General features: G+C 35.1%; 1 protein-coding gene across 4 annotated transcripts; it reads left to right on the top strand.

Annotated features, from left to right (window-relative positions):
• Positions 1-265: 265 nt before the first annotated feature.
• Positions 266-12,887, top strand: LOC127877962 (serine/threonine-protein kinase PLK4-like). Of its 4 annotated transcripts, XM_052424293.1 has the most exons (10): positions 266-451; positions 4,888-4,983; positions 5,356-5,451; positions 7,409-7,636; positions 7,870-7,958; positions 8,228-8,460; positions 8,740-10,182; positions 10,545-10,562; positions 11,119-11,465; positions 12,358-12,887. In XM_052424293.1, the coding sequence occupies exons 1-10, from the start codon at positions 422-424 to the stop codon at positions 12,802-12,804; spliced, it is 3,027 nt and encodes a 1,008-aa protein (XP_052280253.1). In that variant the 5' UTR covers positions 266-421; the 3' UTR covers positions 12,805-12,887. The 4 variants fall into 4 exon arrangements, with proteins under 4 accessions (XP_052280253.1, XP_052280254.1, XP_052280255.1 ...); XM_052424294.1 differs by lacking the exon at positions 10,545-10,562; XM_052424295.1 differs by lacking the exons at positions 266-451; positions 4,888-4,983; positions 5,356-5,451 and adding an exon at positions 6,140-6,880.
• The last annotated feature ends 2,118 nt before the right edge of the window (positions 12,888-15,005 follow it).

Raw genomic sequence — 15,005 nt, 5'->3', positions numbered from 1 at the left:
CAGTTAACCACTACAAATATTCACACATATCTAAACTGCCTTTTACTGTTGTTTTCGGTTCAATTAATTGTCACTAAGGTTAAAAACTATCCTTAACAATCAAATTTTAAAGAGCTCGTTAAACTGCTCATGAACATGCCTTACAATTAAAGAAGCCGGCCATCAAATATTGATTATGTTTGAGCAATTTTAAAGCGTTGTTTGTGACCATCAAGGGAGGTAACTGCTAACTGTGAAACGGAAGTACAAACAAAGTTAACGAATCGGTAACCGATTCATGTCGAGGCGCGTATGGTGAAATTTGAAAACATTATGATTACCCGAAAACAATGTTTGGATTATTCACTTTCTTCAGTACATATATAAATGGATTTTTATGTGTTCGACACAAGTATTAGAAAATCTTGACAAATGACGTAAAATGAACTCCGAAATGAGTGAAAGTATTGATGTAAGTAAATTTTTGTGTTTACATCGCGGAATTAGGTTACATTCCTACTCCCACGGATTTGGCGTACCTATGTTTAACACGTATTTTACACTGAATATTGTTTTTCGTGTCGCTTTTGTATTCATAACTTTAACAAATGATGTAATTATTAAACTATATTGATAAACGCATGTTTAGCAGTATAATCATGATAATACTGTGTTAATTTTAACCTTTTGTTGACACACATTGTCACTGACAGGGGCAAGCAAAATAAGTTGTGTTCATAATAAATCTGATGGGGGAATCTCTGGAATATAAAATTAATAAAGAAATGGATGTAAATTAAAATATGCGGATATTGATTTGATTATAATATTGAAATTTAATAGTAAGGTGGGGTGGAATTGAGCTCTATTGAACCGATTTACCTATAATCAATGTAAAATAATTGACTGCAACAGATTAGTTTTTCAACCTAAACCATTTCAACATTGTAAAGCAGAGCTCCAGATAAAATGTGTAAATGTGTAAAACGAATTAAATTTCTTAACAATTTAGATTTAAAATCTTTGTGTAAAGATATGCTTTAAAAAAAATCTAACACAAATTGCTGTGAGTAGAGCCACACATAAAGAACAGTTTAAAGGCCAAACAGTCTCGATTCAGTTCTTCTATTACTGCAGGCGAGTCTTTACTTTTTATTGTGCCTTTTTAATTAAACTCGGGGCTTTTCACCCTTATAAGGCTTATATAACAGGGACCAAATTTGGCCCCTTCGGAGTTCCCAATTGAAAGTAAGGTCTTTTTTCCCAAAATTGGTAGAGGAATTCAGAGCTCCAGATAAGGAATTGTGAAATTAGTAACGGTACTGCCACTGACAGAAAGAAAAGGAGTAACGCTTAAAAATTAGTACCTGTACTACCATATCCAAAAATACAGGTAGTACTGTACTACCCGTGTTCTTGGATATTGATGGGTGTATAACTGACTTTACAGAAACATTTGCAGCAATTATAATAAATATATCGTCGCTGTCGTTCTCAAACCTCGTAGTTCCAAAATTTTCAAAATATTTTTTTCGTCTTTTCTGAATATATTAAGTCTGGCGCGTGTTTTGTGCTATATCTCGTAGCTCTACGCCAATCAGAGCCCTTGAAAAAGCCAATTGACGAAATGTTGTAAAATGATTGTTAGCTTTTTTCCCGGTGAAAAGTCGTAGCGACGCCATTTCACCTATAGGTACATCATTTCGTTTGGACAAATTTGACAAAAACGTTTTTATAATTTTTTTTATTTGCAACTACGAGGTTTCCTATCAGGACGTATTGTCGTACCTCATAAAAATGACAAAACTGTGGTGACAAAATATCGTAGCTACCATATCTGACTGTCAGTATGACTTATCAGTATGACTAACGCCTCTACGGCTTATACCGTATTTTGCAGCTTCATTTGTTTGGTATTTTTACAGAATTTCAATTTCTAAAACATCGTTTTAAAAAAATGAGACGTTTTTTTCTCTCTGCTGAAAAGTTGGCATTTTGTAGCTACGAGGTTTGAGAACGACAGCGATGATATGTAGCTTCTGAAACAGTTACTATATTAGGTTTTCCATTCTGAATTATGATGCAAATACAACTACACATTAAAACTCATGACTAATACTATTTCTTCATTTTTCTTGACAAGAAAACACAAGCCAACTAGTAAGCTAAGTAAATGAACACTTATTTCACTGTCTCGTCCGTTTCCCATCGTGTTTTCTAACGTTTTAAGCCACCGATGCAATCAAATCGTTTAATATCGTGGCGACAATGTCTTTTTCTGGGTTTACAGATTTAATGTCAGGATTGTTAGACAACACCATATGCAGCGTTTTTTTTCCTTCTTTGACAGGGTCTGGTAAACGGCCCTGTTCCCAATCGGAACCGGACCTGGTCCCAAAATCGCCGACGGACCTTCCCAATTTAGAAAACGGTCTTATCCCAAATAGTTTATATTAAAACGGCCTCGTATCGATTCGAAAATACAAAATAGACTATCTTTTTTTGTCTCAAAATGACTTCAGAAGTTAGTAAACAAGTATGAAAAGGAAACGGTTGTTGTTGTAGTTGTTGTTGTTCTTTTAGAATGAGGCAGACGCAACTTCCGATAGGTGGAGCCACCTAGTTACCAAGTTCACTGTTTCCCGGTCGGCATACATAATGCGGCATTATTGAATGCTGGCGGGGAAACAGTCAACCAAATATGGCAATAGTAGTAAAATTGACCTTGTTTTGTACGCTTCGATAACAATGTTTCACATGTTGGTGACAGTTGTTTATTGAACGTTCTCGTTAAATACAGATTCAATATACAAAATAAAACCCTTATCTGAAAAGAATGATAGATATTTCGAAATGCCGTCGGACTTTGACAAAATATTTTCCCGGGTTTTCGTTTTATTTGTAGCGACGTCTTTGCGTAGTAAACAAACCCAAATATGGAAATCCGAAATCTCGTTTTACTCTTCAAATACTCGCGGCGAAGTTAAAAAGTAAACTACTTCCGACGATTTTGCACACTCGCATCGTGGTTTTTATATAAATAGCCAGAAAATGAGTCACAATTCAAAATACTTCTTGAAGAAAGTGAACAAAACAAAATCAGCCAAGCATAAATTTAGCAACCTAAATTTCTGTTTTCCATTATAACAATGGTCATCTGCTGGTCCTTTTAATTTAGACAAGTTATCTCAAATTGCCACACCAAGTAATTTTTCAATTGGGCTTTTTTGCCATTTTAAACAATTTTCAGTTATATTGCGGCAATACCCATTAATTCTATCTGGAAAACCAGTTCTTATTTTTTTTTTATTAAACTGGTATTTGTTATACAGACTTATGATCTACCCTATCCCAGAATGCCATTGATAGTGTATAAAAGCATTGTTTACTACATAAAATAGATTCCAGTTGATGTATTTGTATGATTTTTGATATTTCCCAATTTGATGGATTTCACAACGCGAAAATTCCCAATTTGAAGGATTTCGCGACTCAAAAATTCCCAATTTCTAGGGGACAGGACCTGTTCCCAAACAGGTGAAAAAAAACGCTGGTATGTAGTCATTATATGACAACAAAGTGTTGTTTTGAACCGCTTTCGGTTAAGCCGGCATTCCATTGCGCGCAGACATAATGTTTTTGAAGGATTTACAAGTTACAGGAAATCACGCGACAGAATAGACAATAATATATGAACCCAGTCTACAACTTTTCGGTTATTTAAATTAATGAAAAGCGCCGTTAGGTTAGAGACCAACAAATCACGCCGCGCTGACACAGACGTATCGGTACGGCCAGATTTTTTTCGTAAATGCGTAAAATGGATATTAATGTCGTAATTATACGTCCACTTTATAAAAATAAATGCGTAAATCTTCATGAAAAAGGCGTATTTACGGCTGTACGGCCCTTATTTGGAGCTCTGGGAATTTCCCATATTGTTTTTATTTTATTTATTTATTTACTTAGACATAATGGGCATCTCCCAAACTGAAAGCAATGAGCTCTAATATGATTAAGAATGCACCACAATGTGTCTTTTAATACTTCTGCACAATGAAAAAGACCCTGTGAGCAGTTATCGCGCATGAAATTCCCAATTTAGGGCCGCTTCCAAATTTCCTGATGTAAAGCCCTGAAACTTATCCTAATTTTTATACACAATTAATATACTGTGTACCTATTCAAAATGCTTATAAAATTTAATGTTAAATATAGTTTTTTTTATATGACTTTAACAGCGCCCAACTGGCTCTTATGACCTAAACCGAAGTGTCAAATAAAAAATCAAAATGGCAGACCGAAGCAGTGTATCGAAGTGTGTAAGACACAAAAAGCCATTTCAGTGTCAAAAATCCATGCTACATGCATTCTTTTAATCCGATTCTCAAGAACCAAATAACCAAAGCATGGTTTTGTCAATAATTGATGAAATTAAAAACGGAGAAGGAAAGCCAGGCTTTTCCAAGATTATAAACCAAAATGTTGAATTGTTGATGTGTCAAAAATAACGAATAAAAATTTATTTGGCAATATATTGTTAAGAATTTATTTAACAAATAAAGAACAACATTTATAATGTTTTATTTTTCCCAATTGCATGGTGTATCACGCTTTTTCCCCCAATCAAAAAGTCACAGGCTGCAAAATATAAAGAGGAAAAAGTCACTGTGTTCAGCTTTTTCCTCCGATTCAATGTCAATACAATTTTACAGATTGTTTTTTAAATTTGGTAAGGGGAGGCGGGCATTTTTTCCCTTTAGGTGGGTCTTAAATCACACCTCTGATATTGTCTATGACTAACTGCTTGCCCAGCCTGTTTCAACATGCAATTGTGAAGCAGTCTTGTGCTAATGTTTTCCTTTCTTCAATTTAAGTTTTTACGTTTCCTTTTCTCCCACTTTGTAGGACTATCGTGTCCTTAACCTTTTGGGAAAAGGTGGTTTTGCCTGTGTGTACAGGGCAAAAGCAAGCAAAACAGGATTAGAAGTTGCCATCAAAATGGTATGTTTGTTTCCTTTACAGTGTTTCTTATTATTTATTAAGTTCTGAAGATAACCAGATACATTAACTTTTTGTATAAATAGTATCACTCTATAAAGCAATTCTTTAAACAAATGTGTGTAAAAATAATTAAATACAATGAACTTGTTTTGTTTTTTTATAACTTTTTCTTGGCCTTGAATGTGAAATTCAGAATGTGATCAATTTTTTATTGTATCAATTCAACATCAAATATTAGCAGTGAAATTGTTCATACCATGTCCATCTGAATGAAAAGTGTCAAGTTATGACAAATTTAACAGCTTACTCTTGATAAAATTATGAATTTGTGTAGATTGTAAAGCACCTGCACTATTTATTTGAATAATGTAGATTGACAAGAAGCTTATGAAAGCAGCTGGCATGGTAACGCGGGTAAAAAAAGAAGTGGAGATTCATTCAAGGTTAAAACATCCATCTATATTGGAGGTAAGTGATAGCATTCAATATTCAACAACTTCCATGTGATACCAGTGCCCCTGTACTCTCATGTTTTTGTGCTATCAAATGTGCTAATACATTTCCTTATAAATGTGTTAATTTCAATGTTTCCATCAATCCATGTCTAAAAAGCTACATATTATTTTATCTTTGTAGATTAGAAGTTGTTTGTTTTAATTATTTATTATTCCAAAAACAAATCCACGTAAAAGTAATTAAAATGTTAAATGTAATTCAATGCAATAGAAAAACTTGGAGCAACTATTATAAATTGCACATGTGGAAAGTTGTTTGAATAAGAATGTAAGTTTAGTTTTCAGTTGATGGTTTTCACATTGTGCATGTGGTAACAGTTGTTTTATAATCTTAATTTAATATTTTGATGTACTAACTCATATTACTTTACATAATTTTTACACTGCTTAATGATTGACTTGTTTTAGGGATATTACATCATGCAATGTTTTCCTTTCGCATTTAACTTGTTGTCTAATGTGTTCTTCCATGAAATTATTTGTTATAAAGGTATAACTATTATAATACAATGTTACAGTTATAAAACTAAAGAATACCTTTTTTAACAAATAACTTCATATGAATTAATTATCCCTGGAATATATTATTTTTATTGTTCATGGTTTTACTCATAAAAAAAACACAAATATAATGCAAAGAGTTTAACAGTGAAGGCTGTAATATTTTATCGAATGATAGACAATACAATTTTATAATGAGCTGAATTAATTGCAAATGGAATAAACAGATAGTATTTATCTATCGATTTCCTACTGTGAATGTTTCACAATGGAAGAAGTCACCATGTCCTTTTTGCCATTGTTAAAGTTCAGTGTTCAATTGTCATTATGAGTATTGGATTGCACTCAACAAGTATAAGGTATACAATTGTAGTAGTACACTGTTTGTAGAAATATAATTAATGATTGATACCAATCCATGTAAAATGTGTGACTTTACCACTGATAGTCCTGCTATAAACTTGACTGAGCAAGTGGGCAATCATATTAATTGATTACTCTGATGTTTTTAATTAGTTTGCACATTAATTGATTGGTAGTGCTCAAATTGTGTTCAGGCAAGTTTGCTGCTGCCCTATTTGAAATAGCACATCAATGTAATCCTTTAATCAGTTCCCACTGAGCACTTGTCCTAACAAGTTTTCTCTGCAGCCTTTAATGGTGGGATAATGAAGGTGCAAACATGGCTATAAAACAGTCTTAAGATTTTCTATCTGGGTAGTTCAATGATCAGTAATGGTAGTGACATGATCAGACTAGGGCAAATATCAGAATAAGTAAGCAAGTGGATTTATCGCCTACTGATAACTTCATTTCATTCAGTAACTGTGGTTTGTTTGATTGGGAGTTAAGAATTTGCTCTTTTTATACTGGTCTGACTTGTAAGTAAAGCTGGTGTTTACTTATTGGATTTCTGATCTGTGAGCAATGTAGATTAGATAAAAGTTAATGATCCATTTTTTCCTCAATAGAGCCTAACTTGATTGCATGGTGTATCTTTCGTATAAATATTGATTTTTGTCTGAATATTTTAAATACTTAACATTGCAATTCAGACTTTGAAAGGACGTGTTTTGCATGCACTTTAAGCGGAGTTGATGATTGCTCATGATGTAATAGGATTAATAAATCCAAATATTATTTCAGTGCTGGCATAGAGATACAGGTGAACAAAGTCAATCAATAAAATAAACAGCAATAAACAAATTATATAGGCTTAACAACAATGAATAGTTTAAATGTACCTTATTTTTAATTTATGCACACATTGCGGTTTATGATATTAAATAATTTAAATGTGCCTAAATTTGTTATAAATAATTCCACATAAATTGCAGTATATTATAATAAGACAACATTAAATATAAAAATCGATTGCAATTATTTAAGAAAATATTTTTCAATTCCAGTTGTACAACTACTTCGAAGACAACAATTATGTGTACCTTATCCTAGAGATGTGCCATAACGGCGAACTACATAGGTACTTGAAATCAAACTGCAAAGTGCTCTCAGAGGACGAGGCTCGCCACTACATGAAGCAGATAATTGAAGGCATGTTTTACCTGCACTCATATGGCATTCTCCACAGGGACCTCACCCTTGCAAATCTTCTCCTATCTAAAGATATGGATGTGGTAAGTTTTGTACTGTTTTTCACTTTGTTTGAAAAGCAAAAAAGGTAATAATAAAAATATAATAATTTCGGCTAATGCTTATTTTAATATTTTTATTGTTGTTATATTTCTTTTGCTGTTTGCTATGTTTAAATAAGTTTCAATAAATTAATTTACTTAGGCAAGAAAAGTATAAAAAAATAAATAAAATATTAGCATGTAGTTAATGCTTATTATCTATTAAATATTTCTAGAAAATTGCTGATTTTGGTCTGGCAACGCGGCTGAATGGGCCAGAGGAGAAACATTTCACCATGTGTGGAACACCAAACTACATATCTCCGTATGTATTTACTTATTTATATACTTAATTTTTTAAAGAAAGGTCAAGATACTTGTGTGATGTTTTATTCTTGATTTTATTTTTGCATTTTAAACTAACATTAAAAAAAAAAGCACTTGATTGTTACATTTTTATACAGAGTTTTGAAATACTCATCTAAAATTCACGAGAACTTCAAAACTAAAAACATATAGAACTTCAAAATAAAAAACATGTTATTAAGTTTGCAAATCTTCATTGAATGTTTCTTTATCATTTTATGTTTACAGGGAAGTTGCCAGTCGTTCAGCCCATGGTCTGGAAGCTGACGTGTGGTCGCTGGGCTGCATGTTCTACACATTCCTGGTGGGCACGCCTCCGTTCGACACGGACACCGTGAAGACGACCTTGAATCGTGTGATCAGTGGGGAGTTTGACCTGCCGTGTAACATCTCGCCAGAGGCAGAAGATCTGATTCATCAGCTGCTGCAGAAAAATCCAATGAAACGCATCCAGTTGCATGGTATGATTCTTTATACTTAACTATATAATGTAATATACTTTCATTATTCGTGATGATTCATGTAAGAAAAATGATTTTAATAATGTAATAATAATATAATTAATGTTCTAGAAATGTTTTTTTGTGTGTAAAACTACTTAAATGCTTTATTGTTAATTGCATTAAGGTTTGTTGTTATTATTATAATTATTATTATAATTATTATTGAGGTCATTATTTCTGGTTAATATTTTACTAACTAATGCTTGGATATAAAAAATGTAATGCTTCTTTTTTCAGACGTGATAAAGCATCCATTTATGCTGAAGGAGAGCACTTCTGACTACAAAAAGGATCGCAAGCTTGCAGAGGTTTCAATCGACAGTGGTAGGGGCACAATGTCCACAGGTGTCATGTCTCGTATGTCTAGCACAACCAGCAAGCGTCCCCTGCCAGCCGTACATCCGGTACAGTCTCAGATCCCAGAGGATCGGGAGCACAGTGTGAGCGGTAGTGAAAAATCCTCAAGTGGATGCAGCTATGCCCCTCTCGCCTCTCCTGCCCTACGCCACCCACCATCCCCGCCAGTACGGTTGAGAGAATGTAAACAGAGTGAGAAAATGTTCCCCGACAAGTATGTCAGCACTCCAGCTGGCGACAGGAGTGTGCCATTTTCTGACCGCACGCCAAAGACCAATCATTCTGCAGACTTTGTGTATGCTAGTGCTGATACTGGATATTGCAGTGCGAGCAGACATTCCAACAGTGAAGTCGAAACTCGATCGCACAATCATAGGACAGCGGAAATGCCCAGACTGAACTTGGCTCAGTTTGACCCCTCCAAATACCAGACCACGTCCACGTCAGGGTGGTCATGCAGTGCATCTGTTCACAGTAATGATACGAAACTAGTGAGTCCTAGAGAACACACGGTATCCTCAGTGAGTGGCTTGTCTGAAGCCTCATCTTTAGGAGAGTTCAGTCTGCAGAATACAAAGAAGACTTTAGACTTTGGGGTTGACTCACAGCCAACTAGTCTGAACGAACAATACTCCCATCACAGTGCTCATTCATCGCGGCCAACGAACACCAGCACGGAAATGAGTAATCAGAAAAAATGCGCAAGAAGTAACTCTGTCGATGAACTGGCCTTCGATAAACCAAGATCGTCAGCCATGGCAATGAAAAGTAATTCCTGCGACGATTTAGACTTTGACGAATCTAAGGACTTGTTCAAAAGCAAACCTGATCAGAATCTTCGACAGGGTGCTACTTCAAAGCCAGCTACCTCTGACAACTCCAGCAGGAGGGAGGCTGAAATGGGCTCGACTATCGACTCCAAAAGGTTGCGTCCAATTCGACAGCGTACACGGAATGCGGTGGTCAACATCATGGAGAACGGTGACGTTTGCCTGGAGTTTGTTAAACAGAAGCACAAAGAGGAGAAGGTGGTCGAGGTTTTCGTTATCTCCAACAATGGCCAGCAGGTCAGTGTGTACCAGCCCAACAACGGCAAGGGCGTCCCGGTAGAGGAGCAGCCTGTGTCCCTTCCCAGCGTCCCCCTGAAGTCCTTCACATACACAGAGCTGCCTGAGAAGTACTGGAAGAAGTACCAGTATGCCTCAAGGTTCGTGAAGCTCGTGCGCTCCAAGACGCCTAAGGTGACCCTGTACACGCAGCGATGCAAGTGTATGCTCATGGAGAATGGACCAGACTCGGATTTTGAGGCGGTGTTTTATGATGGTAAGTTGTTTGTTTTATCATGTCTCTTTTCACATGCCTGGACTATTTTCATTGATCTGCTTTGCGTTAACAAAATTGCTTGTATTTAATCCACTTAAAACTATACATGTTCTATCTAATGTATGTATTAAGAATAATGCATTTTGCAACATGCATGGTTAATTAATATGTTTAAATTGCATCACAGACAAAAAGCCTTATCAGCAATCATTTGCAAGTAGAAAAGGCTGCAATGATTCAGATGTCATTGATTGGAGTAAGCATATGCACATTGAGAGTTCACTGATTGATGACTGCGTGATGCATGCACAATTTAACTAAATGTATGAACTGTATTTTATCACTATGTACTGGATTTGTAGCAACGGCTTCATTAAGCGGTATGTGGTACATGTAACAACCCATACATGATGTGATGTGTCTGTGTGAATATTTTGTTTTATACCTACCTCTCCTATTTCCATTCCATATCGTTCTCCACATTGTTGTAACAGTGCCTGAAGTGATTCCCAGCATTTCTAGTTTCTCCTGTCCAGATGCATACATATATTCTATATACATGTACCCAGCTTGCACTTCTCTTGTGATATAATCATACAAACTATGTACCTTCATACAAAACCAGTTTATTTCTGCACGAGCATGGGTGTGTTACACTGTTTGGTGTTTGGAAAATATATACCCAAAATATAAAAATCAATCTGTTATCAATACATTCAGCATTGCTAATTGTATAGAAATACAAGTGGTATAGCAAGACAAGCTTTGTTTACAAATGCGCTTTTCAAATTATTAACTCTGCTTTCCAACAACTTATTATCTAAAATATAGTTGTAATTATCACCTACAAAATTAACCTTGTAAACAAATATTCGAACATTTTTTTTCTAAAATTGCAAAGTTGAATGATGTCATAATTGTACATTGTTTCTTCAGGTGCCAAGTTCACATCAAGCAGTCGAGGCATGAGAATCATTGAGCGTACGGGGACCTCGCTGGTTCTCGAATCCCCGGACATGGAGCAGCGATTGACACAAGAGACCCAGAAGCTTCTCGACTATGTGAAACAGTGTCGTCAGCAGTGTCGGGACCTTGAAACAGTCGTGGCGGCTGTGCAAGAACGATGCTCACTGCGGGAAGAGTTGTTCCCCATTATTATTGGTCGTCGACCCAACTCGGCCAATCTGAATGATTCTGGGAAGTTCAGCACGGCCAGCATTGGCACTGGCAGTGATGAGCACAATAACAGCAATAGGTCCTCCGAGAATAATCGACCTCCCACTGTTAGTTCATTGTTTGATGTGCTAGCTTATACGTTTTTGATTTTGCTTTTTAGTAACTCTGGAAAGAAGTTTGAGAATAGTTTAGAACAGTGTTAAAAATACACCATAATAAAATAAATAAATTATATTGTGTGTTTTAATAATGGAACCTAACAAAACAATGTATGTTCCACTGTTTGTTGAAAGAATTTTTAACAAATTAATAATACCCAGTCTAAATAAGCTACATACAAATGTTACAAATGGGGTTGTGGAAAAATACACGAAAATGTTCATTGTTTAAAACATGCTGTAAATGTTTGACTGAAAAATGACCAGACTCAAGTTATTATTTATTCTATCTGTTGATGACCCAGTGCTTATGATAAATATCGTGTTATAGAATGCTGTTTCATTGTGCAAATTAAACTATTAAGAGGTATAGTAGATGATTAAAAAAAATGCATTTCCGTATTTACTGTATTAAAGTTGTTATTATATATATTATATTAAAGTTCTGAATCAATCATTTTTACATGCCCAGCATGTTCTTTTTGAAATTCAACAGGTGTTGTTTTAAAATTGATAACAATTTCGTCCAGAGTTTGACTGGAACTCACACTTTACTTTTTCTACCGGGTATTTTACAAAATTAAAAAAGTATTTACTACAAAATTTCTCGTATCAAAAACTTTGGTTGTCCTTGACACTTTTTCTAACAAAAACCAAAAAAAAACACATGATTTTAAAATAAATAATTACAACATTAGGGTAAGAAAAGGAACAGTTGTGAAAGGTCAACAAGTGGTTATTTTGTCAAGATAAAAAATTAATGCCATTTCAAAACTTTCCAATGTCATTGAAACATTATATTTCTCAATTGCAGCCTCTAAACTGAAAGCATACATTTCAGATGACCTCCTTTGACGGCACAGTTGTCAGCGCAGTAACGGAGTGCGAAAAGGCTAAACCTGTCGAAAGCTGTTACGACCGGACACACTCCACCATGATGGGGGCACAAGGTGTCAATACCTCTCCCACTGGCAGCCACGTCCGCAAGATGACTGGCAAGGACATTTTACGCCAAGTGCTAGTGCAGGAGATAGGCTGGGCTTCCCAGCATTCCAACGGTGAAATCTGGGTGAAGTTTTTCGATGGAACTCAGTTGGGCGTGAAGTCCACAACCACCACCATTAAATTCATTGACCAGTCAGGGAAGCTGAATCGCTTCCAGAAGACCGACATTCTTCCCGAGGCGGTCAAGTTGAGACTGGAGAAGGTACCGCTGGTCCTGGAGCATCTCTTGCAGGAATCCCAGTCCGCACAGCAAGTGTCCACGAGCCGACAGGGACCCAGATAACTGGCTTTCTCAGCTCACTGTTTGGCGGGCTTTTAACAATTTATTCAGCAATCTGTGATATGTACAGCAAGCACTTCTGTTGTGCATGTTGCAATGATCGTGGGGAATGTGGGGGGGGGGATTACATGATCATTTATGATGATGGTGAGTGAGGAAACAGATAAAAGCATATTAAATGCTATGTTTAAAAATTTTAGGTTAGATTGGATTAAGTCTGTCAAATTATTATATCTAAATCATCATATCATTAAATTTTTGCAGTTTTCATTAGAATGATATATAACAGTAATTAGACTAGAATGAACGTTGTGTAAATTCATTTAATATGTATCCCTTAGGTTATTAATTGGTGCTTATTGTATTGAAACATTCATGTTTTGAGACATTTATTTTGAATTGGCTTGAATGTGTAATAAGTAATGTTGTTATGTTGAAATGAAAAATTATGATTGACTGGGCATAAAATAGTTGTGCTGATCAGTTTTGACTTATTTGTGCTACTGAGGTGAGGATGTACAATGCTCATTTAAATTATTAAAATTACATCCTGGTTTATAATTACTTAAAAGTAGTTACATTAAATGTTTGTTGTTTTGAATTTGTATTGTCAGGAGACTAGCATTAGGCCAAATATTTATATACTAGCGTAGGAAAAGATTTTCTCTTCACTTTTTCAACATAATTTTTCATAAGCTCGGCTGTTTTCAGAGAAAACCCCAGGTATTGTCATAGCAAGCTTGTCGTGTCCGCCGTCCGTGTCAAGATTTGTTAAGGTTTTGAACATTGGCTCTAAAATGAAAGTGCTTCAACCTACAACTTTGAAACTTCATATGTAGATGCACCTTGATGAGTTCTACACGCCACACCCATTTTGGGGTCACTAGGTCAAAGGTCAAGGTCACTGTGACCTCTAAAAAAAAAAAATCTGTCAAGCTTTCATTTATTCAAAACTGCACCTGCAGCCGACTGAGCCGAGCTTGGTACCCGTTGTGCAGTGCTCTTGTTTCAATTGCATTCACATTACTCGACCTCGCTGAATTTTCTTTCTTTTCTCTCTTACTCATTGAAACATAGGTACCGATACAATAGTAACAAACGAAGCATTTATAGTATGAAATAACTAAATCAGTAGAAGTGTTTTATTCAATTTTATTTTACCTATTTTAAGTATTAGTGATGGTACACTCTTGTGGATTTTAATTTTAAGAATACACTTGTTGAAGTATTCATGTTAAGAACTATTTACATTTGTATTTATCTGCCGATATGTTTACCTGATGAAATCTGTGAAAACCAAACTTGAATTTTAAAACAGATATTGCATTTATCGTCTTTTGTCGATGTCCAGTTTTGACAAACATTTTGACTTTGAACTGTATGTTAATATCGTTTAAAATGCTAGTCTATAATAAAACTTGAAATGAACCTTCAAACTTTCTTGGGTCTCTTCTCTCAAATTAATCAACCTGAACTATACTTCTAATTGTTACCATATTGTTTAGTCGACATGTACACGTACATAAAAACCAATTACATACAGAAATGTTGAAGTTGCCTAGTTAGAATTATTGTAAACTCGGTCCAAAATGAAGCAGAATTATTTTTTAAGACTAAGAATACACATTTAATTATATAAGGCTATGGATGAGATGAACAGAGAGCAACAACTACGCAGAACAATGTAGCTTTTGTCTCGTCCTTTAGACACCAAGTACTGTTTCTAGTCCCTGGAAACAGACTCGAGAGCGTTTCAAATAAGCCATAGGCTTTTTATGCAATGGAGCTTAAATAAATAGGTTTAAACTAAACCAGTTAACCATGATGACAATAAATATAAAGTAAGGTATGCTTACTAAGTCAAAACATACTGCAATAAATGGAGCTACACTTCATTTAAAATACTTTGTAAAAAGGACATGTGTAACAATCGGTCTAGAATGCAAACAATTAATGATTAGTGTTTATGTGTATGAAAAATTTGAGAAGATAAAGATGTAAGGCTAATATTTAAAATAATTTGAAAATGAATTACATAAACTGGTGCATTGTATGTCCCATGACTTGACACATGTTCTTGCATTGCAGTTATCATTTTTAAATCGCATTTACACGAGAGATGCCTGATAATTGTTGTAATGATCATGCATTTGAAGTCAGCATGTGGAATCTTTTTATTTAATTAAACAACACAACTTCACATC

Source organism: Dreissena polymorpha, chromosome 4 (assembly GCF_020536995.1).
Source record: "Dreissena polymorpha isolate Duluth1 chromosome 4, UMN_Dpol_1.0, whole genome shotgun sequence".
NCBI lineage: Eukaryota > Metazoa > Mollusca > Bivalvia > Myida > Dreissenidae > Dreissena > Dreissena polymorpha.
This window is presented reverse-complemented; position numbering and strand designations above follow the sequence as displayed.

What these genes read in the sequence shown, in the direction of transcription:
- LOC127877962 (XM_052424293.1), top strand. Translation starts at nt 422, where the DNA reads ATGAACTCCGAAATGAGTGAAAGTATTGAT. An exon ending in TATCTAAAGATATGGATGTG is followed by an intron (nt 7,637 to 7,869) that starts GTAAGTTTTGTA and finishes AAATATTTCTAG; the next exon opens with AAAATTGCTGATTTTGGTCT. An exon ending in ACACCAAACTACATATCTCC is followed by an intron (nt 7,959 to 8,227) that starts GTATGTATTTAC and finishes TTATGTTTACAG; the next exon opens with GGAAGTTGCCAGTCGTTCAG.